The sequence below is a fragment of the Primulina huaijiensis genome, chromosome 10 (assembly GCF_012295235.1).
Source record: "Primulina huaijiensis isolate GDHJ02 chromosome 10, ASM1229523v2, whole genome shotgun sequence".
NCBI lineage: Eukaryota > Viridiplantae > Streptophyta > Magnoliopsida > Lamiales > Gesneriaceae > Primulina > Primulina huaijiensis.
The window spans coordinates 3,867,599-3,893,746 of NC_133315.1; the positions used below are offsets into that span (position 1 = coordinate 3,867,599).

General features: G+C 34.4%; 2 protein-coding genes across 5 annotated transcripts; one reads left to right on the forward strand and one right to left on the reverse strand.

Moving 5' to 3' along the window:
- Window positions 1-13,910: 13,910 nt before the first annotated feature.
- On the forward strand, window positions 13,911-15,240 carry LOC140986615 (E3 ubiquitin-protein ligase SIRP1-like). Its single transcript, XM_073454921.1, has one exon. The coding sequence runs from the start codon at window positions 13,911-13,913 to the stop codon at window positions 15,045-15,047; it is 1,137 nt and encodes a 378-aa protein (XP_073311022.1). The 3' UTR covers window positions 15,048-15,240.
- Window positions 15,241-16,073: 833 nt separating this feature from the next.
- Window positions 16,074-24,461, reverse strand: LOC140986343 (glucosidase 2 subunit beta). 4 transcript variants are annotated; one of them, XM_073454544.1, is made up of 16 exons: window positions 24,209-24,460; window positions 23,985-24,110; window positions 23,752-23,847; window positions 22,300-22,539; window positions 20,318-20,505; window positions 19,413-19,523; window positions 19,258-19,326; window positions 18,118-18,430; window positions 17,893-17,997; window positions 17,709-17,810; window positions 17,550-17,607; window positions 17,400-17,468; window positions 17,184-17,271; window positions 16,811-16,872; window positions 16,676-16,727; window positions 16,074-16,362 (listed from the first exon to the last, which is right to left on the reverse strand). In XM_073454544.1, the coding sequence occupies exons 1-16, from the start codon at window positions 24,333-24,335 to the stop codon at window positions 16,297-16,299; spliced, it is 1,872 nt and encodes a 623-aa protein (XP_073310645.1). In that variant the 5' UTR covers window positions 24,336-24,460; the 3' UTR covers window positions 16,074-16,296. The 4 variants fall into 4 exon arrangements, with proteins under 4 accessions (XP_073310645.1, XP_073310644.1, XP_073310647.1 ...); XM_073454543.1 differs by having other exon boundaries at window positions 18,118-18,433; XM_073454546.1 differs by lacking the exon at window positions 19,413-19,523 and having other exon boundaries at window positions 24,209-24,461.
- Window positions 24,462-26,148: the final 1,687 nt, after the last annotated feature.

Genomic DNA, 26,148 nt, shown 5'->3' on the forward strand with positions numbered 1-26,148 from the left:
TTCCACTTTGCTCCTATTATCTGACATTAATTAGATCTTTTTGTTTCAAATATTCCAAAGTATTGGAATAAGTCTTGCAAATAATTAATTTTGAACTTGTGTTCAGATCCATATTATTTGAGAAAATTCTCCTCTTCAAAAATTTAATTACACATTAATAATAATTTGTATGTTTGAAATAATTTTACTTAAGCTCTAATACCATTTCCGACCCAGTAAATAATCAATCAATAAAATCAACAAATATAATGATATTTTTGTCGTTTTAGCATTTAAGGGAGTTTGAATAAATTTTTTGGATGTAAAAAGTTAAGATAAATTTAAGTTTTGATTTGGGGATTTATCTCCAATTTATTCTATTCATTTTGTAGAATTAATTTATTAATTACATAGATTTTAATATGAAATATGAATAAATATAATCTCTGGATTTCAAAATAACTAAATCAATTATATTTTCTATTTTTGAATGTATATTTAAGTTTTTAACTCTTATTTAAAATAAATATATGAAATTTTGATTGTATATTTGAGTTTTTAGTACTTATTTCGTATAAAAAGAGTTCATTTCTTTCATTTTAATATAAACTCGTATAAAAAAATTCATTTATTTCATTTTAATATAAACTTCTAAGTAATTAAAAAATAATATTAATTCTAAAAAATAAATATGATTACTTAATTTAAAAATTTTTGGGTGCAACAATTGTTCATGTTGACAGAGTAATAGAAGCATTACGTTTGGACTGTTGTACGGTTTTAGAAAAACTGAGTTCCACCATTATCACTATGTTAGAATATTTACGTGACCCTAAGTTTTGGTTAATGACAAATAATAACATTGAGTTGTTTCAGAATCCAGCCATTTTTCTTATGTATTTACAGGTCTCTTGCCGCTGGACAACTCAAGTCGCTCAATGATCTTATCAAAGTTATAATTGGAAAACATCAGCATATCATATCAGAATATGCTATATACCGAACCTCTGAAACAATCAATATTTAACCTTTCAACTCTAACTGGTCAGACATTAGCATATCAAGGTGTATACTGCAACTCGAGCTTTTCAATGACTAACAATTAAATTAATCAAAGCACAATATCCTACCAACTCCCAATTGACATAATATTTCCCAAAATGTCTAAAGTCAATCAACTTTTCTGCAAAAAGAAAAAGGACATTAAATGAAAGTTAATGAAGTGTACGATGATTGAAATCGACAGGCCATTCTATCACGAGTTAGTACAGATGATCATTAAAAAACATTTTTCACTGTCGGAGCCTTTCAATTATAAATATGTTGATCCATAAATGAAGAAAACAATGGATAGCTAGAGAGAACAATAACAAGATTCACGCATTTACAATCTGCAAGATTTCGAGCACTCTTAATTGTTTTCGTATCAGGCTTCACACACATATCAGATTATATCATATCGTCTGAGGACCATTCTGTTCTACCCTACCAACTCAAACCATTAAAAATAATTGTTGGTGTTTGCATTGGTTTCTGGCGAAACAAGAGTTCCTAAACAACCAGAAGTTGTTGAATGATCACTAATAATTTCGATTTAAGAAGTGATAAATGCTATTTGAAATGACTTGTTACAACGTGCTGTAAAACTAAAGTTTTTTATTGGATTCTTTCTTAGATGGAAGAAAGAGTGACGTAAGAGTATTCATCTCCGAACATCAATAAATCAAGCCTATTTACTTGCACACTTTATCTTGCTTTATTGTTTATATCTAGCTGTTGTGTTAACTGTTTTTTGCATTGGATATATAAAATATCACTAGTCTAACCGGATCGTTTTCGCACTTATTCATTTTCAGTGGTCCAGCAAAGTCTTGAAATTCAATAAGTGTTTTAACAGCCTAAAAATTGTTAAAGCCAACTTGTTTTTTTCAAATATTTTCAAAGAGTTTATTCACACCCTGTAAACTTCGTTCTGATCCCAAAAAGTAGTATCAGATAGGGTTTTTCTTGAATTCTGATAATTATATATTTATAATGACTTATTTTAATAAGATCCCAATGTTCTCAAAAGAAGATTATGATTATTGAAAAATACGCATGCAAGCACACTTAACAGCTCAAGATGATTGATTACATTGGTATGTCATCACAGACGATCTAATGAAGATACTTAAATCCAACACACCAATAGCCATATCAGAGTGTGCACCCCTCAAATGGTTGAAAAGAACAAATTAGAAAAGACAACCTTTGAGGACAAAAAGAAAGCATGTGTCCAAGGAAATACTTTACAAGAACATGTTCATCAAGATCAAGACATGTTCAACCACAAAATAAATTTGGGATAAATTGACCCAACTGTGTCAAGGAAATGATAAAACAAAAGAGAACAAGCTGATTGTGGTTTTCCAAAAGTTCGATAATACAAAGATGAAGCCCGACAAGATTTTGAATGAGTTTGATCAATGATTTAATAGTATCTTATTGAAATTTTATCACTTTGTAAAGAATACTCTAACTATGAACTTGCATTGAAGGTAATGAGAGAATTGCACAGAAATGAGATGTAAAGACGGTAGCTATGAGGGAGACCCAAGGATGAGATGAGATCTTTCAATAAGAAGAGAGATTATAAAGTACTTACTGCTGAGGATAGCAAAAGCAAGTGGGTAGATTCCGAATCGGATCCTTCAAGCTCAGATATCTCATCCAACGAGAGTGATGATGAGATGGTCCAATGTCTCATGACAGATGTTGAGTCGAAGACCACATACATTGAGCAAGAATCTGTCAATAATGATCGGGTACTTGATTTTTATTTTGATGATTTACACGAGTAGATCTTGTCAGAACATTGCATAACGTGGTAAATGAGTATGAAAAACTCTCGCAATCATTTGAGAAAGTCAAATCAAAGAATAAAAACCTGATAGATAAGTCAAACAACTCTAAATGCTCACATTGAAAGGAACTTGACTGTATGAAGGTAAGCTTAATCTGCTTATGGTTGATAATGATGATATGTAAAGAGTGTTCCAAGCAACTATAAATGAAAATAAATGAGGGACACAATAATTTAGATCTTGGAACAAGTCTTCTGCATCTATTGAGAAGATGCACGAGTTGCAAAAGCCATCAGAGAAAGAATTTTTTTAGGGTTTTAAAACAATGAGTGTAGCTCTTTGAGGCAAGTACTCAATTATGTTTGAAAATACTAAAATAATAAAGTTTTTTGGTCTAGCACAATATATGAACATGATTAGCTAGAAATCCAACCTAACCGAAATGTAAATTTTGAGAACAAGGTCAAGCATACATGTTTAGGCTATGCTGAACCGGAGAGTTCTAAGTTTAACCAGACATGACTAAAATGAAAACAAGGTCAAGTTGGTTACACCAACTTGAATTGGTCTCACAAGAAATCAAGTTAAACCAGACATTACTCTATGAGAGGGAAACCTAGTTGTTACCACATCTTGTAGGCCCATTCAAAATAAACATTGACTGAATGGGAAGGATGAACGACTTAAAAAACATCTTGTAAGAGAGAGAACACACCACACAATATCAAATAGTTTTGCACATGATTACACTCTTTTGTATACACACACTAGTGATTTTGTTAGGCTAATTCAAGTGTGGATCTCGAAAGGGTTAATCTGTTTAGGACTCAACTAGATTTGGGTACCAAATATTATTTGATTCATTGTAGGCTTCAAAGAAGAAACTCGTCAAAGAATCAATCTAATACTTGAACAATGGATGTTCCAGACAAATTACTGGTGATGTCAATTGTAACGTCACGAAAAATTCGAAGATCCACGTGAACCACATGCATGCAAGTTATTAAATTTCTTTGGTATTTTATTAAATTCTTTTAAAGCATAAAATGCATGTTTATTTATTAAATTGTGTTTAATTATTTTTATGCATTTTATGCATTATTATTGCATGATAGGATTTAATTCATGAAATTTTAAAAGTTCATGCATTAGTGTTTCTAGATGCATTTCACGCCCAATCGAGGAACAGAAACCGGAGAAATTTCAGGAAAATTATTTTAATTACACGATGTATTTTTATAAATTATTACAGGGTGTTTTTAAGTGTATTTTTCAAAAATAGGATTTTATTGGGTATTTTTACTCGCAGGACTTTATTTTTAACGGTACGCAAATTTTATCAAATCGAATGACTTTTTAATGGTTCGGTTAATATTTTCAAAATTCTTCCAACACGAAATATTTTTCGGGAGTGCGTTTGAATTTATTGAGCCTACTTTTAAGCTTGTTGGGCTTAAAACCCTTTTCAAATCCTTAATTATCATATTAAAGCCCATAATTATTTGATTAAATAGGCAATTATTATATAGGAAACCTTTACCCTCCCGTAACATCTCCCACAGCCGATAAACATCCCTCTTCCCTTCAGATTTCCCTCGGTTTCAGAATTTGGTAGCTGAAAGCATCGACTCTCTTCTTGTTCTTGCAAAGGAAGCTTCAACCGGGTCTCCATTGCGTCATTCTTGTTCTTCAATTGTTAAGGCACGCATTGTATCACTATTTCTGCATCATTCACGTCGTTATATGCTGTCATGTGTGTATTATTTATGCTTGGCTCGGTATTTTCATGACATATTCTCATGGCTTCAGTTTTCATGATTTAAGCTTGCATCTTCGGGCATCTCACGTTTTTTTAAGGTTTGCAAGGGGACTGCCGATCTGTGGTTTTGTGGGCGATCTTGCTGTGTTTAAGGTGAAATGGTGAAGGAAGTCTATGGAACACTCAGCTATGGGTGAAGGTCGATGGCTTCATGCGTGTGGCTAGGGTCTTGCGTGATTTGTGTGTATGGTTGGGGAGAGATCGGTTGAGCATGGATTGAACCATGCCGTGGCTCGATCCCAGCCAAGGAGCCGACCCTTGTGGATCTGTGACGGGGCTGGGTGAAGGCTGGAAGTTGCTGGTCTTGACCCTTAAGTGGTTCGACGAGGTTAGTGCACGGTTGGACGCGGGCGGTTCGAAGGTGGAGTGGTTTGAGTTGTGGGCAAGTCCGTGAGTTTGGGGGTTTAGGGCATGGTTGGGTCGGTCCAAGGGGAGGTCCGTGAGCTGGTCTTGTTCCTAGGATAGTTTAGTTCAAGGCTGGTCCAGCCCGGAGTCGAGCTAGGAAGGAAATAATCGAGTCTTATTGGGTTAGTGTTGGAAGCAAGTGTGCTGGAAATTTCCAGCAACATTTGAGTTTGTTTCCATGGGTCATAAGTGGTCTGGAACGGAGGATTTAGTGGTTGGTCAAGTGGGTTTAAGTCACGATTTAAGTTTGGGAAATTTTGGTTAAGTTTCGAGTCGGTTCGGGTTAAAACCGGGACTCCGGCCCAAGTTTTAAAATAATTTGGTTAAGTTATAAAATGAGCTCGATTTTACGTCTAAGGATGCTTTCAATTATGTTTTGGGATATTTTAAGAAGTTTGGTAAGCTTCGGGTCAATTTTAGAGGTCCAGGGGTGAAATGATAATATTTGGGTTCCAGGGGCAAAATAGTCATTTTGCACCCGGGGTGAGATTTTGGTCATGGCAGCGCCCTGAGCACAAATTTATGATATTTTAAATATTTATGCATCACTTTTACGATTTTTACGCTATTAGGATAAATACGGTGCATGCTTGGTTTAAAGGAAAAATTATGTATATGCATGTTTTTATTAAGTGATAAATATGATGACACGTTTTGAAGGAAGTGATTTAGTTGTGACTAACACGATGACACGATGACATGTAAGGCCCGGACTCAGTGGGCGGGTAATGCCGTCGCTGATGATCCTCGCCGCCGGGTACCGCGGTTACACGAAGATGGATTCATCGACTGAAATGATGACATGATGATACGAAGGTCACAGCTAATGAACGGAATTGAAATTAAGATTTTAACACGTATATGTTATTACGATGATACATGCGATTACCATGCTTTGACAGGTCACGGTTACGCATACGATATGATAACATGATGAGACATGTTTTGACACGTTACGATTTTGCACGACAAGCTTATGTTCACATTTTTAAGCTAATGAAATGTATGTTGATTATACTATTTTTCACTGCTGTGTGCTACGTATATGTACTTGTTATTACTGGTACATGTGTGTAGACTCACTAGGCGTGTGTGATGCATGTGAGCATTTTGATCAGGGAACCAGAGGTGCCGAAGACTGAGTAGGCAGGCGGCATGTACGGTGATACGACCCGAGGACCATTATTTTTCCGCATTACGATTTATCAGATTTGAGAGGAAATGAATATTTTAATACGTTGATGATTTTAAGATTTTTATACGTTTATGTTCACGTATGATTTTAAATGTTTGGTTATTTTAAAATGCGCTATTTTACTATCAAGTATTTAAGATCATTTTTAAATGTTATATTCTTATGTTTAAATGTTATTTCGAAAATTGCAAAGCTTTTATTTAAAATGAAAAAAAAAACTTTAAAACGAGTAGACGTTTCATCAATATATTATCCAAAACCATTGATTACAAATGACAAAGAATCACTTTCGATGACAACTCCAAAATAAGGTTGTGGGTAAGAGTAAAATTATCCCTAGCAAAGTAACACTATTAAATATGTGTTATTAATTTAAAATCTTTTTTACAACTTGATTAGTATTGCCCTAAAATCAAGAGAGATTTTCAAATTTTAAGAGATGTCGACTATAGAGAGATGATAGACAGAGAATTGATGGTGGAACGAGAAGAACTATATATTGGAAAAGAAATGCAACAACGAAGGCAAAATAGAAGAACAATATGAAATAGAATTGCCTTCAGGGCAAGGAATCCAAACTAATAGAATATTTTAGGCATGTCCTATACAAGTGCAAGTCTGGAAATTGTTTGCTGACTTAATTGACTTCGTGATGAATAACTTTGATGTAATACTAGGAATGGATTGGCTTTCAAAGTATCAGGTTACCAAAGACTATGGAAGGAAAGCAATCAGATTTGCACCAACAGGGATAGATCCATTCACAGTGTAGAGCACATGTAAATCTCCTTCACTTCCTATCATTTATGTAATGAAAGCTAGGAAAATGATTCAAAAGTGATGTTAGGAATTTCTAGCCGCTATTACAATTGATGATCATACTATTCCAAAGTTGGAAAATAGTGAAATTGTTTGTGTGTTCAAGAAGTATTTTTGTATGATATAACATGTTTACCCCCACACAAAAAAATAGAGCTTGTGATTGATGTGGTACCAGGCAAAAATCCCATCTCTAAAGCCCATACCGTATGGCCCCAACTGAAATGAAAGAGTTCTAAGAACAACTACAGGACTTACTCGACTTAGTTTGTCATCATGGGGCGTACCAGTACTATTTGTTAAGAAAAAAGATGGTACTCTTCGGTTTTAATAGATTACAGGGAGTTGAATAAGGTAACTATCAAGAATAAGTATCCACTCCACATGATTGACAATTTCTTTGACCAATTGCAAGGAGCTGCTAACTTTTCCAAGATTGATCTATGTTCGGGCTATCATCAGTTGAAAATAAAGGAGGATGATATTTCAAAGACTGCATTCCGAACAAGGTAAATGCATTATGAAATCCTTGTAATGCCATTTGGATTGACTAATGCACCTACTGATTTTATGGATTTAACGAATATAATATTCAAGCCGTTTCTAGGCAAGTTTGTGATTGCGTTCATCGATGATATTCTTATGTATTCACGAACAATAGAAGAGCTCCGAGAACATCTAAGGCTGGTTTTGAAAACTATGAAGAACAAGCTATTGTACGAAAAATGGAAGAAATGTGAGTTTTGGCTTGAACACATGGCATTTTGGGTCATATAATATTAAAGAAAGGTGTATCTGCATATCCTAGTAAGATTGAAGCTGTCAATAACTGGCTCAGGCCAACCAATGTGTCAGAGATGGGTAGTTTTCTTTGTTTAGCTGGTTATTATCGTTGCTTTATAGCAAGATTTTCAAAAATATTTTTGCCATTAACTGCTTTGACAAGAAAAGATGTGAAGTTTATTTGGAGTCAGACATTTGATCGAAGCTTTCAGGAATTGAAATCTAAGCTAACATCAAAATTTGTCCTTGCAATTCCAAAGAGAACATGAGGATTTTTAGTATACAACTATGCTTCGAAACATGGGCTAGGTGCATTATTGATGCAAAAGAGAAATGATCTTACTTATGCCTCGAGACAATTGAAGAGTATGAAAAGAACTACCCGACACATGATTTGGGACTAACAACAATGGTGTTTTCCTTAAAGATATAGAGACATTACTTGTATGGAGAAAAATGTGAGATTTGCATGGACCACAAAAGTCTCAAATACTTTTTCACTCAAGAGAAACTAAATACGAGGCAACAAAGATGACTAAAACTGGTGAAGGATTATGACTGTGTAATCCACTACAATCCAGGAAAAGTAAACATGGTAGCATATGCATTAGATAAAATCAAGTTTTATTGCCAATTTGAGGGTATAAGAACAAGTGTTGAAGGAATTATAGAAATTACAGATTGAGATTGAACCTAAAGGAGCTGGAATCAAGATCTCAGCTTTAATGGTACGACCTACACTAGCAAAGAGTATTAAAGTCGATCAAAGTTCATATGAAGAGCTTAATAAATTAAGGCAAAGGGAATTAGAAATATAATCTTCCAATTTTAAATAAAATGCCGAAGGAATATTGACGTATCGATGCAGAATGTGTGTGCCAAAATAGGGAAACACTAGGAGAGATATTTTAATTGATGATCATGCTAAACATTACTCAATCCATCCAGGAGCTACAAAATGTATAAAGATCTAGAACACAGCTTCTGGTGGCCGAGAATGAAAAAAGATGTAGCCCAATTTGTTGCAGAAAACCTAACATGCCAACGAGTGAAAACATAACATCAAATGTCAGATGAACTATTGAAACCATTGCCCATTCATGATGGCTGGGAATGAAAAAAGATGTAGCTCAATTTGTTGCAGAATGCCTAACGTGGCAAAAGTGAAAAAGGAACATCAAAGGCCGACAAAACTATTGAAATCGTTGCCCATTCATGAATGGAAATGAGAAAATATAAGATGAATTTTATTCTTGGTCTACCCAAAACATCAAGAGCATATAATTCAATTTGGGTGATTGTGGATTGCTTGAATAAATTAGCTCACTCCCTCCTAGTAAAGTCTACATATAATATGAACCAATACGCGAAAGAATTTATAAAAGAAATTGTCATATTACATGGAATTCATGTATCCATTGTATCTGATCGTGATCAAAAGTTCACATCAACCTTTTGGAAGAGTGTGCATCATGAATTGGGAATCAAGCTATCATTCAGTACAACATTTCACCCTCAAACAAATGGAAAATCAGAGCAATTCGATCAAATATAGGAGGATATGTTAAGGGAATGTACTATTTATTTTCTGGGCAGTTGCGATAGTAAGTTACCTTTAGCATAATTTACTTATAACAACATTTATCAGTCATGAAGCATTGTATGGTCGAAAATTTAGATCTCTTGTACATTGGGATGAAGCTGAGGAAAGGAAATTATTGGGTCCTAAACTAGTACAACAGACATCAGACTTAGCAACAAAGATACGAGAAAGAATGCAAACTGCACAGAGTCAACATAACAGTTATGCATATATCCAAAGTCGAAAACTGGGATTTCATGTCGGTGATCATATTTTTGTCAAAATGTCATCTATAAAAGGGATTTTTCGGTTTGGCAAGTGAGGAAAATTAAGTCCTCAGTATATTGGCCCTTTGAAGTATTAGAAAGATTGGAGACCAAGCGTATCAGATTTCATTGCCACCAAATCTCTCAAGTGTTCAAAATGTTTTCCACATTTCCATGTTCCAGTAGTATCAGGCCAATCCATCACATGTTCTTCGTTATGAACCACTCGAACTTGCACCGAATCTATCTTATGAAGAACGACCGATCCAAACACTTGACAGAAAATCAAATTTTTTGAAAAACTATAAATTAATTTAATGAAAGTGTTTTGGCGTAATCATGAAATCGAGGAGACGACTTCGGAATGAGAGGAAGAAATCAGAGAGAAATATCTTGTGCTATGAGCTACGCCAAATTTAGTGGGCGAAATTCATTGAAAGAATGAAGAATTGTAATACCCAATTGTCTCAAAAAATGATCTCATTATTAATTACATTGTTATGACTATCATTACAAGTTTAAAATGTTCATTACAATAGGTTTAGGTTCAATATGACATGATATATGGTAAATGTAGTATCATTCATTTTATGATATAAAATGTGATTGTGCAAATCATGTAAATGCATTGATATTACTTCTATGACATCGATGTATTAATATTGATATTGAAATATGTAAACCTACTGAGAAATTGATTAATCGATGTTGGTGGTTGTGGAAATGAATATTGGTAACATGTTTGAGGAGGTATAGATGATTATTAATGAATGTGATAGGATAGAAGAGAAAAAGATTGGCACGAAGATGATTTAGGAAGCTTAAAAGGAAGAAAAAGCCTGAAAATTTGAGGTAGGGGCGCCCCAGCTACCAAAATGGACAGCCCCAGCGCCCATGAGGCAAGGAAATAAGAAGCAGTGTCGAGCAGGGATCTCCCTAGAGGCTAAAAAAGACCACCCCAGTACCCTTATAGCAAGAAAAAAAAAAAGAACAGGTCGAGCAAGGAGCGTCCTAGCGACGGAAATGATCCGCCCTAACGCCCGGTCTACGAAGAAGATAGATTTCTACTTAAAAACGTGAGGGCTTCAAGATTTACTTCATTAACCACCTCCAAAACACCAAAAACAGGGAGAAAAACTAAGGTTCTTCACTTTCCTTCCTAAAATCACCTACAAGCATCCATCTTCACTTGTGACTGAAGTCATATTAGCGTTCTGCACGGAATTTGCAACTTATTGCTGTAAGTTTTCTTCAATTCTTAAGTTCATGTCATGTAAACTATATGGCAGGAGTAATTTGCATGATTTATAATGAAATGAGGGTATTAATTGATGTTAGTGGAATTTTGAGAGCCTAGAATCATGAAAAGCCACTCCAGCAAATGTTCTTAAGTTTTGAGAGTAAGCTAAGCTTATTCTTTGATGTAATACATGAGCATAATATGAATTTCATCATGGTTTTCAAAGGACTCATTTTATTTGAAGATATATGTGCTTGTATTATGCATTTCTTCATTGATTCGTAATATTTATCATTTTTATAGCATACAAAAAAATCCACTAATCCCTGTCATCCCAAGCACTCTATGCGAGCATCTCTCATCTTCTCTTTGCTTGCACAGTATGGAAATGAAGCAAGTTATATTGTAAAATGAGCTCGTTGATGAATGAATATTGGTGGTCGATACCTGAAAGATGGAAACACCACCGAATCTATTGCGAATCATGATTACAGACGCGGATCGTAGGACCCATCATAGTAGCCTATGAGCATCATGGATCCTATGATCAACCACAATAGTATATGATCAACCACAATAGCTTATGAATATCATATATCTGGACCATTGTTTTCATGTTATAAATGTACTACGTTTTCAAGAATTTATAGTTTGATCTCGAATTGAATAGTATGCAATTTTTTTTGCATATTAATATGTACAAAGCCCAATTTGCTTAGTTTATAAACTCATATAGCTCATGTATTTTAGGATCAGGTAATGAGGATAACTAAAATTCTAGTTCACCAGTGGATGCTTGGTACTTGTCTAACCTCGACAAATACCTGGGCTTGATAGAGTTATCGTTTACATTGTATATAAATGTAAAATTCTTTTGCTATGTATATGTAAAACTGAAATGATTTGTGGTATTTGAAGAGAGTTTCTATATGTTTATAGATGTGAAGATAGAGATGTCATATGACCCGGATGAATGAATGACGTTTTACACGTGATATGATTGAAATATGTTTTTGTAAATTGGGTATGAGGTTGTGTTATAATTTAAACTGTTGATTGTGATATTGAATAGAGCAAAATACGAGAAAACCCTGTCGAGATTTTTATAGAACGAAAGTAAATTTTAAAACAATTTTCGTTTATCCTGGTTTATTCTACGATTTTACATTAGTTTGTCAAACTCTATTTCAAATATGAAACCTAGTAAAAGTATAGTTACAATATAAGAGAAGGTGTCACAATTGTTGTGGAGTGTCCGATGGGACAGAAGACTGCAAAGAGGAAAGGAAAAGAAAGAGTCCCAAATTGATTATATTAGTCAGACTATGCGACAATCAGTAACAAATTTGAAAGAATATAATAACAATTAGAAAGTGGATCAACTCATCCAAGCACATAAAACTCCTCGTAATGAACACATGAGACATGACGGACGAATAACTTCAAAACCATCGAGCGATATGTTAGCAACTGAAAAAAAAAGATTCAACGTGTTGTAATTTCTGTTTTCATGTCATGTGTTTCAGTATCTTCATAGTTTGTAATTTCAATTATTAATGTTATAATTGTTGTTTTGTGGTAAATTAATTTTGCATAGTTCATTTTTTTTTTTTTTACAAATTAGTCGTTCAAAACTAGTCGTCATTGAGGTAATCATTACAAACTAGTCGTTATGAAATAATATTTACAAACTATAACATTTTTAATTTTATATTTGAATAAAAATATAATATTAAAATTTAGATGAAATTAATTGATTAAAGTTGAGATAAATTTATTAGAAAAATATAAATAATTTTATTTAAATGAAAATAGATATTTTAAATTATTAAAATAAAAATGAGATTCATAAATATTTGATTGTCCAATGTGAGGTATTTAAATAGTGAGACATTTGATTAAAACCTCACAAATATCTAAAAGAAACAATCTTGTTATTGTGGATGTTCTATGAATAATGATGACGATGATTGATAAGTAATGGGGCAATGACGACCTCAAACCACGTATAGCTAGCGACCCCTATCCCTCTTCCGATTATTTTTAATCTTCAATTTTCTCCTCGTTGAATAAAAGATTCCATGGTTGCTCCCAAGATCATTCAACTCTGCTGAGTAAACCAGGAAATTTCGCCTACCTCGGACTTTTCTTTTCCAGGTACATCTCAGAAAATTTTCTGATATAGAAATTCGATGATGAATTTTCTTGTTGTTGGCTGTTATAAATTTTGTGGCTGTAATGTATTTTTCGCAATCTTGAAAGCGACAACCTTTTTTTTTTTTTTTTTAATACCGGAGGGTACTTTATTTGGTGAAATGGGCTTTTTTAATTCTAGCATATATATGTTTTGTTCTACAGATTGTTACGCAATATGCCACCTTATTTTTACTCTGTTTCACCTACCCTTTGAATGTTGAATCTTTAAGGTGGATTGATTGTTAATGTCATGGTATTATTTAACCATTAAAAAAGTTGTTCTTCAAGATCCACGGACCGTCATTCTGGTTGGATTTTGCCATCTCTGGAATCTTGTTATCCTACTCTATAATTGATTGGTTCTGGGTGGTCTCAAAGGGTAAAAGACAATGCAATGGCTTTTTTATAAAAATATTTTGATTGTATTTTTCTGGTATTGATATATCAAGTAATTAAAGATCTCGGTTAAAGATATCATCTTGTTGTCCTGAAGGTTGGATTTTGATCTCTCAATTTGATCTTGTACTTTTTTCCTTCCATTCTTTCGTTTAAAGATTCTGTTGTCTGGGTAGTTAGAATCCATCTACCTCAAATGAGTGGCAGCTTTTTTTTTTCTTTTTTCTTTTTCTCTTGAAAACATTGAAACTTTCCGAGAGAGCTTGATTTTGTCATGGACAAAGTGGACTGCTTTAACTGATATATATTTTTTGAAATGGAAATCTTGTTTTTTGTTATCAGGGGAGCAAGAACAAGAAAACAAATAAAAAAAATCTGAATTAAAAAATGGACGAAGCGGAGGATTCAAGATATTGGTGTCATATGTGTTCACAGGTGGTGAATCCGGTTAGGGAGATTGAGACTGTAAAATGTCCATTTTGTCAAAGTGGCTTTGTTGAAGAAATGGCATCTGCCACTGCTCCAGGAAATGATAGCCCTCCTGATTTTGGACTTGGAGGGTCAGATCCTGATGGTGCCCTCTCCCTTTGGGCCCCAATCTTGCTTGGTATGATGGGTAATCCTCGTCGTCCTCGATCAAGGCGATTGGAATTTGAGGACAATGATGACCTTGATGGCTATGAAAATCGTCACCGACGTAACAATGGGGAGATGGAACTTGATCAGCTGGAGTCCGTGATACTGAGGAGGAGGAGAAACTCAGCTACGATTCTTCATCTTCTCCAGGGAGTACGAGCAGGAATGATATCTGATTTCGGGAACTTGGAAATTGATCCACAGAATAGAGATATGGATCATGATCAGGATGGAGAGCGTGTGGTCTTGATCAACCCCTTCAATCAAACTATCCTTTTCCGTGGTTCAGTTGAACCTAATAATGATTCTCAGAACCATGCAACGATTGGATCTTTGGGCGATTATTTTGTTGGTCCTGGTTTAGACTTACTACTGCAGCATTTGGCAGATAATAATCCGAACCGGTATGGAACACCGCCAGCTCGAAAAGAGGCCGTGGAAGCATTGGTCGCTGTTAAAAATGATGAGACAATCCAGTGTTCTGTCTGTTTAGAGGATTGTGAAATTGGGGCTGACGTGAAGGAGATGCCGTGTAGGCATAGGTTCCACAAAGGGTGCATCTTACCATGGCTCGAGCTCCATAGCTCGTGTCCCATCTGCAGGTATCAATTACCTTGTGATGATCCCAAGATTGAATCAGACATGTCGAGAAACAATAGTAATGACAGCAATGAATCCAGTAACAACGATAATCAACGTGATGGGGTTGGTGTGGATGACAGAAACGGTAATTGGAGACGATTTTCTGTACCCCTTCCATGGCCATTCAACAGTCTCTTCTCATCATCTAGTACTTCTCAATCTGCCAGTGGAAATTCGTCGTTTACATCATCTATGTCTTCTAGTGCACCCACACCCCCAAGTAGTTCGCCCCCGGACAGGAATTGATTCGCGNTAAACTTTGTTTCAACTTTCCTGTACTCTGAAAGAACATGTTTCCAAGTGGAGCAAGAATATGTGTGGCTTTTCTTTTTATCATGTTTAAGCACTTGTAAGAAATGTTTGTGTATTATGTTTCTGAATATGAGTAGGGCTGCTGAATGAAATTCGTTAAATTTGAGTTTTTATTTGTGAGTTTTTAGTATATCTAATGGTTCGAGTTTGTTTAGTTTTAATATTTACAAAATACTATTAAATATTATAAAGCCAATAAGAAAATTATAAATTGTCCAACAAAATAACTTGAACTTACATTCAGCTTAAAATATACTACAACATGCTTGAATTTGCATAAAGTTCAATAGTTTATTCAGTTGATGTTTTATAGTCAATAATTTGAGTCATTCAAAATAATCGAACCAAATCACTCCGAGCTACCTTGTGGGTTTAAATGCATTTATCGACTATACACAAAAATCGAAAAGCAAATGAGCGAACAAATTTAATTTGAATCTAAACATTTGCTTACTAGAACTCGATATCAAGTTCCAATAAAACTAATCGAGCTCTAACCCAAATTATTTTATTTTTCGGGTTTTAATAAAAAAATATTAATCTTGAGCTTAATTTGGTTTGTTAACAATAAACTAAACCGAGTCGGATCGTGAACTTTTCAAGTCAGCTCGAAAAATATTTGATTCATATTCGATTTTATCGAATTCGAATTTCGAACCGAGCTCAAACCTAATTTATTTTAGTCGATAGTTCGCAACCGCTCGCAACCTTAGTATTTTATAATATAATATAATTATATATCAAATAAACAAATTTCAAATCTTTCAAGTACTTATTTTCGAACAATAGTTCGAAGAATACGCGAACATATTCGAATATTTCGAGTCGAACTCAGATTCGAGCTTTAATTCGAACCGATTCAAACCAAAACTTTTAGAATTTTCGAACTTTGAATCGAGCTCGAACTCAAATAGCACTAATTTGAGCATTCAAAATTTCGTCATATTCCGCTCGATTCAATTCGTTTACGCCCCTGAATTAACAAGCCTGCCTAACACACGCAGACGTGGAAATAGGCGATTAGAATTTTTTTGACAAGTGCTAATTGATTGTAATATATTTCTTACTACGTAATAAAAAATGGAGTTCGTTCTCAACCTACCACTATCATATTTGACTCCCTTCTTTATTCTTCTCAGAGTCGCAAAGATAAACACGACTTCTCCATTTAGATCACTGTTGTTCATAGCTCGTCGTGCACCTCTACTGGCTGTTCTCTCTTCAGTGCCTCTAATTTCTCTTGCAGTTCCTGCACATCACATTTTTCAATTGAAAAAGTCCTTAACAAAGGACATCGTGCCGATTGTTATCAATATTATAATAGTAATAGTAATTTTAAAAAAAAAGGGCCATTGCATATTGATCCGAGTGTTAAAAGAGCTCGACTTTATTTAAGAAAGATTTCAAATTTGACTCCTATGAATAAAGAGAGAAGCTATGAGAGAACTTTTCCCATTGATGGGTCCGATTCGACTCAATTCTGAATTGGATGAGACCCAGTATACTACGAACATCGGAGGTTTAAACCAGGAAAAAAAAGGATCAGGAGCTTGAAGATGAACCTTAAGTTTGTCGTCTAGACATAAAGCTGGAGTTGATAACAACGCTAAGTATCTGCAAATATAAAAAAATAGAAGACATGTTACCAGCATAAAACAGAAACACAAAAACATGCCTACGAAAGAACAGATACGCACTCGCAACGACTTGGTTCATCTATATCCATAGCCTCATTTCTCAAACCACATCTTAACTTGACCTGTACAAACATATCCCAAAACACAATAGAAGAAGTCAAGATACGTATATTTGGAGGAACTCGTGCTTTTGAAGAAGTGTCATCTATTACTCTAGCTGCACGTTCCAGTTGGTTTTCAAGCAAGTGAAGACCAAACAATATATTTATTTTCAAGGCCATATTACATTGTTTTTAAAAGATTTAAAACAAATCAGGTCACCAAACACATGACAGGATAAAGTACACATTAATCGTTTGCTCGTGGCAGAAAGGAGACAAGAAGCTTATGCTTGAGGTCATAAACAAGAATTTAAGATAAGGAGTTTATCTACCTTTAAGCTTCTATCTGGGCCATTCCAGCACTTGTCGCCATTTGAAAATAGCATAATTCTATAGGAATCATCAAATTTCTCCCAGTTCCTATATTATTAAACCATTATCATGAGATGTGACCCAAAAAAAAAGCCCCAATCAGTAGAACATATACATAGAACATACTGCAAGTGAAAGCAATTTGACAGAAGTGCTCAAACCACAAAAATGCTTACCCCAAACCAGATGTACTATGACCCTCCACTTGTGTAGCTTGTTTAAACGGACAGATTTTGTAAACATACCTGAAGCAACAGTTTTCATGAAGTTAATAAATTAAAGAACTGCGCGAAATAAAAAACTCAAATGGAAGCTAAGGAGCTAACTTATTCTGATTGATCTCAAAACATTGACCATAGAATGAATGGAATTCCTTCTCCGGCCCTACAACAAAAAAATAGAGGTATTGACATCTCATCATCTCTCTCTAAAATTAAGATGCAACTTTTAAAAAAGATTCAACTTCACTAATGTGTCTCAATTACCAAAATCTTGTTTCAGCTTCTGTGTCAAACTTGTTATCCTTGACTGCAGTTTGGACAACTTGGCACTGGATTCATCATACTCCTTGCGGACACGTTCAGCATCTACAAAAGTGCGACACGAAACAGATGACTATCTGCTTTCTTATGTTTATGCCTGCTGAAAAATGGGCAAACTCTCAAGTACCTGATTTATCTATCGGAGTTCTGAATAAATTGACAGCCTTAAAGATGCTCCTTACTGTTTTCTGTATCTTCTCCAACCAAGATGGGACACTAGTGCTAGTTATGTCTGATCAAGTTGCATCACATAGAATTAAGACAATAGTTATATTTTAACAGCGTTTACAATAAAAAAGCATTAGCAATGTGTAAGAACTGCAACCTTATATCCAAAAAAGAACCAATGTACCTGAAAAGCTTGATTCATCATCTGACTCAGGTATGTGTGAAGAACTTGAAACATCATGATCACCACCCTCAAATTCGTCAATCTGTTCCACACCATCATCCTCATCATCATACTCATGCCCATCACTCTCTGAGTCATAGCCATTGTATTCCTCATTGGTTTCTTTAGTCTCATCACGATTTTCTTGATCCTTATCTAGAGAGACATCAAGCTCCTGCGATGGTTGCTCATTTTTCTCCCCTGTCCACCGGGAAGCAACAAGACGCCCTAGCTCTTCCCGTGATAGCGACTCAGTGTCTTCCGCATCATTATTCTTCTGGAAACACAACACAGACTTATATAGTCATCTGTCATTGGTAAGACATAAGTCAAGCAGATAAGGATTTAACGTTGTTGGCATGGTATAGCATGTTTTGCAAAGGGCTTGCCCTTCTGACAGCAGTGTTTATGCACCATTCACTTATCTTATCCACGAACTATCAATAAAAAAATATCCAATTTCCATAGGATATGTCAACCAGTGTCTGTTGATATAGAGGCAACATATTTCCAGTGCCAAAAAAGTAGCGTTCTGCCACAGAGTCGGCATCTGAGTAACAGACTTCTAAAACCATCAGCCTGTCACACCCAGAGATCTTTATCAGCTCTTCAAGCACAACTCGGAGAAGTGTAGGATTTTCGTTTCCCAGTCATTTATCACAGGCTCACAGTCATGAGCATGGATGCTACTTCCATCATGTGCTCCTTGCCTTCATTCCTTTATTTTGGCTAAATGCCTAAGACCACAGCATACAAGATATGAAGTAGTGCTAAGGTGTATCACATCCGAAGCTGAGAACACCATCACAGCTTTCAGCAGATTACAATTTCTTGCTGGAGATTTTATCTACTGAAAAGTGACGCAATTTTTTCATCCTTCTCTTTTCTATTATTTGTTTCAAGCATATGGGTGAATTTGTGACATCTATTCTTATTTATTAAGGAGATTTTGTCCTTAAAAATCTGAAACTAAATCGAGGGACAAAATGATGAGACAGGATGCTCGTGGGACACTTCAGTGAGAGTACTAGGTTCCAAAGTGGAATCTACCTACCAAACAAAAACCAAAAGAAGGACAAACGGGCATAGATGAAGGCATACCACATTGTCAGTGTCAAGAACAGCTTTTCCATCATCAAATGTGGAGCTTTCCAACTTCTGTTCTGTGTCCTATATAAGAGAAATACATACGGAGCATCAATACAAAAAAAAAACTTCAAGTGTTCTGTGTCAAGAATTTTTTAAAGAAGACTGGCCTGGAAAGAATCAGTTACATGCTCTTCTACTAAATGGGTTGAAAGTTCTTCTTTCGTCCTATGATCATTATGTTCAGGTTCAAGGATGGGTTCAAGGTCTCCTCCAGAATTCTATTAATGTCATATGAACAAGTTAAGGTGTGCCAACGTAATTGAGACTGTAAATATTTGAGCAGAGAAAATGAACCTCTAAATAGCTTTATGAATAAAAAGTTAAAAGGCCTAAAATTTTCATAATACAGATTATTGAGACTAGGAGAGATTGGCAAATCTAACAGAGGTTCACATAAAAGTGAACATAGAACAAGTCTACACTAAAAAGTTCCGGCATCCCCGATATCTAATCTTGAAGGGGTAAGGTAACTAGATCTTTTCTTTTCTGCACCACGGTAATAGAACTCGAGGGCCATGATTGGTACATTAGAATGTATTAAAATATGAATTGAATCAACTTTGGAATGAAATAAGAATGTAAATTAAGTGATATTTCTATTTCATTCCAATTATTGGTACAGAAGAAATGAAAAAAAGAAAGAAATAAAATTATTTTTAATGATAAAATATTTTATAGTTAAAGTAAATTCGGGAAATATTTTGTCAAATATAAGAATGTAGAGTGAGAATGACTATTGTCATCCACAATAGATATGAGAATAACCATTCTAATTGGAACGAGCGTATTGCTAACATGGTATAGGAAATAAGTTGAGAATGATCATTCCATTCCCATAATATTCTCCCATACCAAGCATGCCCTAATGAATTGATATTATATCATTTACACTTACAGATTAATATATACACACACACAAGATTCATCATATATAAATTTTTCTTCAGGCTCCAAAGGCAGGCTTAAGATTTGTGCCAACGAAAAAACCAAGGAAAATCTCATCAAATAAAACCTGTAGATTCTGATCAACTACGCCCATCTCATCATGGATATCGTTCTTCCCATATTCAATGTCTTCACCTTTCTCACCAGCTGCAACTTTCTTCCCTTCGGCATATTCCGCTTCTCTTCTTTCCTTTTCTTCTTTTTCTTTCTGCAGACGTTCTTTTTCCTCTGCCTCTTCAATCCGTTCCTTGTGCTCTTGACGAATAGAAAACATAAAACAATCATTTCGAGTTAGATAAATTCATTGATCATAATGAGTGATCATAAACTTGATGGATAGAAAACATAAAATGTGCACAACCAAGCTCCTCTATCCAACTCATGTAGTCAGATTATCTACATCATTCACCTGTTGCTACTCCAATGTAAGCACTGTTCTCCAGCACACCAAGGCAATGCAACATTTATTTTCAACAACAGGCTTTTTCAATCATTCAAGCTAACGAACAATGTAAGATGTGACTCAAACCCAAATCACTGTTGAAGTTAGTTGGCAACATGGGATCTTTAAGGAAGATCTTAAACATAAAAAGAATATTGTGCTCATCGTATAAGAGATGAGTTGGCTGTTCAATAACTAACAAGGCAAAACATTCTCTGACCCTTCTGCTTTTAAATGATATGATCTGATCAACATCTAATTGGAATAATAACTTCACTCAGATCCTCAGAACTTGGAAAGGATATAAATTATTTATTACACATTTTTAACACCCCTCTAGGCTCAATGGTAATGGAGAAGTCTTTGTCAAAGAACAAAAATCTGGAAGTTTTAGTTAGGAAAATGGAAAAATAACACCATCATGGTGTGGGGGCAGATGTATAGCCTTGTTCTTTAATAAGTATATGCAGGTACTCAGTAGAAGGGAATGTATAACCTTACCTCCAATTAATAAAGAACTTTTACTTGGTCCTGCAAAAAGGACCAGGTGAATGGTATGGGTAAACTGTAAACATAAAGGTAGGTACCTAAAGTGATGTGATCCCTACGAAGATCAATGATCACTCAGACGATTTGTTCTACGTTCGGATGGAAACAACGTGAAAGATGAAGTAAATGGAGATTTATAGAAAGGAAAATGTTAGAAGACTATGCTTGTTATCAACAAAGTTCAAGCCCAAAATTAATTAGTTCTGGGCTAGGTTAACTTATATTTAAATTAATTAGAGAGGCTTATTCATGTTAAAGGGTGCCTCAAATTTTTTTTATTCTATTGGTTTTGAAAAAAAATTTAATTCAGTATTTTTATAAGCTAGCTTAGGTAGTATTTAATCCCGTCATGCTTGTTTTAAGTTGCCAACGCACGTATAAAAGGTAGGCAACAAATATTATGTAGAAATAATACTGTTTGTCATTAATAAAATTGTGAGTTTTCTTCAACTTGAGAGTTTATCTCGTATTCTTATCGATCAATTTCTACTTATTCCATTCAAAATTCAGATTTATCATCTTCCCTGAAAAAGTATCGTCCAAACAAATATAAAACCATATAATTGTTGGGTCGATCTCCCAATTCAAACCAAAACCTAGTTTCTTGGATCATGGTCTAGTATCATTGTGTTTGCATTAAAGACATCCAGAGAAAGATTTTGGAGCATATTTTTAGGGTCCATTTAATTTACTACCGAGTTTCCTCATCACTAAGGCTCCAATATTTGGCTCCTCGGGTTCTACATACAAACTGCCTCTAACACATACTTAAAAGAAACGATGTCACACTTCAGGTCAAATCCCAGGTAATTTGGTTGCCAAAAATGAATGCAAGAACTCAAACAAATTTCCAAGAAGATTTCATTTCTCATGAGTTCAAAGAATGTGGGCATATAGTCAACAAGCTCATTAGCACATCACCATGTTCCACACATTAAAATCTATTTTAAAGTTTTTCCTTTTGTTTTTAATTTAACAGGGAAGGGTGTGCATGTCTGAAGAAAAATATCATGGTTTAGTACCCCAAAAAATTATTGATAAAGAAAATAATCTTATACCCTTGAGTTCTTGAACCAATCCACTGAGCACTTTCTCCTCATTTTTTAGCTTGGATAATTCTACTTCATCTTTGGCTATGGCTAGTTTTGCTTGCTCAATAATTCGCTTGCGCATGGTGACACCTTCCTGATAGGTGGCGATCTTTTTCATCAACCTGTCTCTTGCAACTTTGCCAGCTTCCCAACAGGTGTTTGAACATTTGATTTTGCTATTATACTCATCACTCCCATCACAGCAATCTGCCACAGTTGTGCAAGTTCAGTATTTCAATCCTAAACACATGAGGTATGAGGCTGATAATTTTTGCTGTTTATGGAAGAACAAGATTCTACATAATACATATTATTTACTATATAGAGCAAATGAAGGAGAAAAAAGTAAATATTTACATAAAAACTGCAAACACATATGCATACTATCAATGGAGGACAAAAAATCGGCTAGGTCGACTATAAGCCATTATTGTGACATATTATATAATGACTATTAACAAGAAGTAACTCATTAAGAAGAGCATGGTATGAGAACATAAAGAAACAAACATGTAGCTTCATACATAATAATGAAACAGACATGTAGATAGCTTCATGCATAAAATTAGTACTAATCTTTCTGTACTTTATGAAGGCAGTTTAAATGAATGATAAAAATTAGAAGCATCCATTACAGTGCAAAGCATGTTGGATAAGAAACTCCTCCTATGGATACAAGACCATATAACTCTTGCTTCCAACAAGAAAAGATAGTTCAACTCCGAGTTAAAAGAAATAAATCTATTTTATGCAAATGGTAACAGGATAGAGTGCATATTTCTTTCCCGATTTAGAAACCGAATAGCTATTTGATCTCTGGGTCTCATCTTCATTATGACACAAGAAAATCCACACTTAAACCAAGGTAAGTAAACGAAAACATGCTCTTCCAAAGCTTAAAACTGATTATGCTTGGGATATGGCAAAAATGTCATTTAATACTTTACAAGGTTTATCAAAAACAATCCTGGGACAAGTATCAAGATCTCAAACATATCAAACATGGATTGCGAGTCATGATGCATTGTGTGTCAAATCTAACACTTGTCATATCAAAATTTACAAATTTGATACAACAATTTGCCAAAAGTATTTAGGGACCCCAGAACCATCTCCCTCAATCATAGTTGACATCTTCCCATGTCAAAAACAACTATTGTACATTCATATATTTAAACAAAATAACTTTGAAATAATCAAGTAAGCTTTCTGGGGACAGAAAAATGAACTATTGCTCAAAATCCAAATCCTTAATTTACAAACAAAAAAGAGACAATTCTGTTATCCCGCAACTTATACGCTGTAGAGTCTATAAAATAGATCAAAGGCTAGACAAAACAGTTTTCATATAGTGCTCAAACTTCAAAGCAATATGGTCCTAAGCAGTTAAAACAGCTTTCGTGAAGCTAGAATGCTTACCACAGATACCATCATTGACCCTAGAAGAATACAAGACGAGTGGAGTATGCCCAGTGTTCTTGCAAAAGAACTTCCCATTGGGACAAGCTGATGTTCCTGCACGACAGAGCCCCTAGTCACTAAACAGAATGTTACTAAATGCAAACTTTAAGAACTCACTTTGCCACAAGGACAGATATTCGAACCAAAATTGCCTAAACACTGCATATTCTAAGGGGGGATAAAAAGAGTACCGGGTTCATCGGAGCCATCAGCGCAGTCACAGAAGTCGTCGTTGAGGTGGGACTTGTTAAATTTCTTTGATCCATCTTTACACTTGATCGTTCCCCGTGATGATAACCCTTTGTAATAATTCTCGTCTGCACTTGAAATACACAACACCCGTGAGTGAATGCGCACACAGACTCGCAATTTTACACACAGGACAGACAATCACATTCATGGAGACTGAAACAACCTTCAGGGGCAGCCCCCAAAATCGAGTCCTTGGGGGAAACAGATGCCGATCTGCTTATTCCTTGTATCATCAATATTACAAAAATGCAACCAAATCTTAATATATTTTGGAATACAAGTTCTTTCATCTTCTTTGAATACCCAACCAAAATCCAACAATATAATCAAATATGCACAGCCTATTTAGACCTGAAACGGGAATCGCCCGCTCGCTCGCTCTGCACTATAAACGACTTGGAGCACAGCACGGAATGTTCTAGCACAGCTTCTTGTTGCTAAAGAAGGTCAAGCCCAATATTCTATTTGGGCTTTTGGTTTCCTTTTTCTTTCATCAAATTTATGATGTTGGAAAGCCCAGCCCAATATCCTATTGGTGTTTCAATGTTAATATTCTCTGAAAATGTTAAATCAAAGTATAATTTTAAATTGTTCTTAATTATCAGTGGTTGGTAATGATACTGTGAGAAGAGATTGTTCATACGAGAAGGCGATAATTTTATTTTCCTAAAATTTAAAAAACAATAAAAATTATTATGAGATTTTTCTATATTAAATTATTACTAAGAAAAATAAAAAATTGAGTTATAACAAATAACTAATTATCATGCAAAATTAAAAATTCAAATTAATATTTAATGAAAAATAACATCGGTGTCGGTCAACTCCATCATTGGAATTGATTAACTTGATTTTAAATGCAATAATATCAAATTTATATTTGAATATTCATAATTGCAATTTATTTCCTATCTTGAATTATTATTAGTTGAATAGAAACGAAGTTTTAATTCAACGTGTTGGAATCGTAAAAGAGTTTAGAAGGAGATTGAATAAAATGTTTAAATTTTTCTTTCAAACTTGAGTTAACATTAACAGTTGAGAGTTTTTAATGCATGTTTCTCGACTAAACAAATGGACCACTGAAAATGGTTTTTCAAATGCGGAAAAGTCCATCTGGAATAGTGATTCAATATATATACCCAATTAAACAATCTTTTAACATAGTAACTAGACAAATAACATAGGCTGATAGAGACTAAGTAGCTGGTAATAAATAACACGAGAATATTGGAAGTTTGAATGCAAAATCCTTCTTTGTTTCCCTTACTTTCACTCAAAGAAGAAATTCACTAAAATACTTTGGTTTTTAAACAATTTGTAAATACCCGCTTCAATTAGGAATTATCTAATGCCTACACTGAAATTCTTAGTATTCTCTTTAACACTAAATACAAAAGCCACATTGTCAATTTAACCTTAGATCCAGACAGATATACACAATACTCTAAACATACAGCTTGCATATTTTGACTGAACTTGTACCACAAGATTATCTTTAGTGACAGATATGAACAATATGCGTGTGCTATGGAACATATTGAAGATAAAAGCACTGAAGTATGCTCAGGATCTTTGATAAAAAAGATTATGAGAGTTTATGTTGTAAGGTCTAAAATATGATAACGTAATCCAACTGCATGCAAATCTAGGAAAAATCGAAAATGACTAATTGAATTGTTTTAATTGCATTTATTAAATGTGATAGACATGTTTACATGTTTAAAATATGATTTTATATTAGAATGCATAAAACTGTATTTTAAAAGTTATTCGAGAGGCGATCGAGAAACGGAGACTGGGGACCGTAAAAGAAAAATATTTTTATTAAATTATAATTTTAATTATTTAATATATGGTATATTTTAAATGGTATTTTTGAAAATGGCAACTTTTAATGTGTTTTTACGTGTCGGGTCGTATTTTAAACGAGCATTCGATTTTTGATGAAACTAGGTACTTTTTGGGAACTCGGATAATATTTTCGAAAATTTTTCTAAACAAAATAATTTTCCTACTATCTAATGGGCCTAAACTTGTACCTTATTATTTATATCAAAACAAGTCCTAAAACACTAAGCTCCTACACAATTAAACACACGC

What these genes read in the sequence shown, in the direction of transcription:
- LOC140986615 (XM_073454921.1), top strand. Translation starts at nt 13,911, where the DNA reads ATGGACGAAGCGGAGGATTCAAGATATTGGTGTCATATGTGTTCACAG.
- LOC140986343 (XM_073454543.1), bottom strand. Translation starts at nt 24,335, where the DNA reads ATGAAAGAACTTGTATTCCAAAATATATTAAGATTTGGTTGCATTTTT. An exon ending in GAAGCTGAAACAAGATTTTG is followed by an intron (nt 17,608 to 17,708) that starts GTAATTGAGACA and finishes TTTTTGTTGTAG; the next exon opens with GGCCGGAGAAGGAATTCCAT. An exon ending in GATGAACCAAGTCGTTGCGA is followed by an intron (nt 16,728 to 16,810) that starts GTGCGTATCTGT and finishes TTATATTTGCAG; the next exon opens with ATACTTAGCGTTGTTATCAA.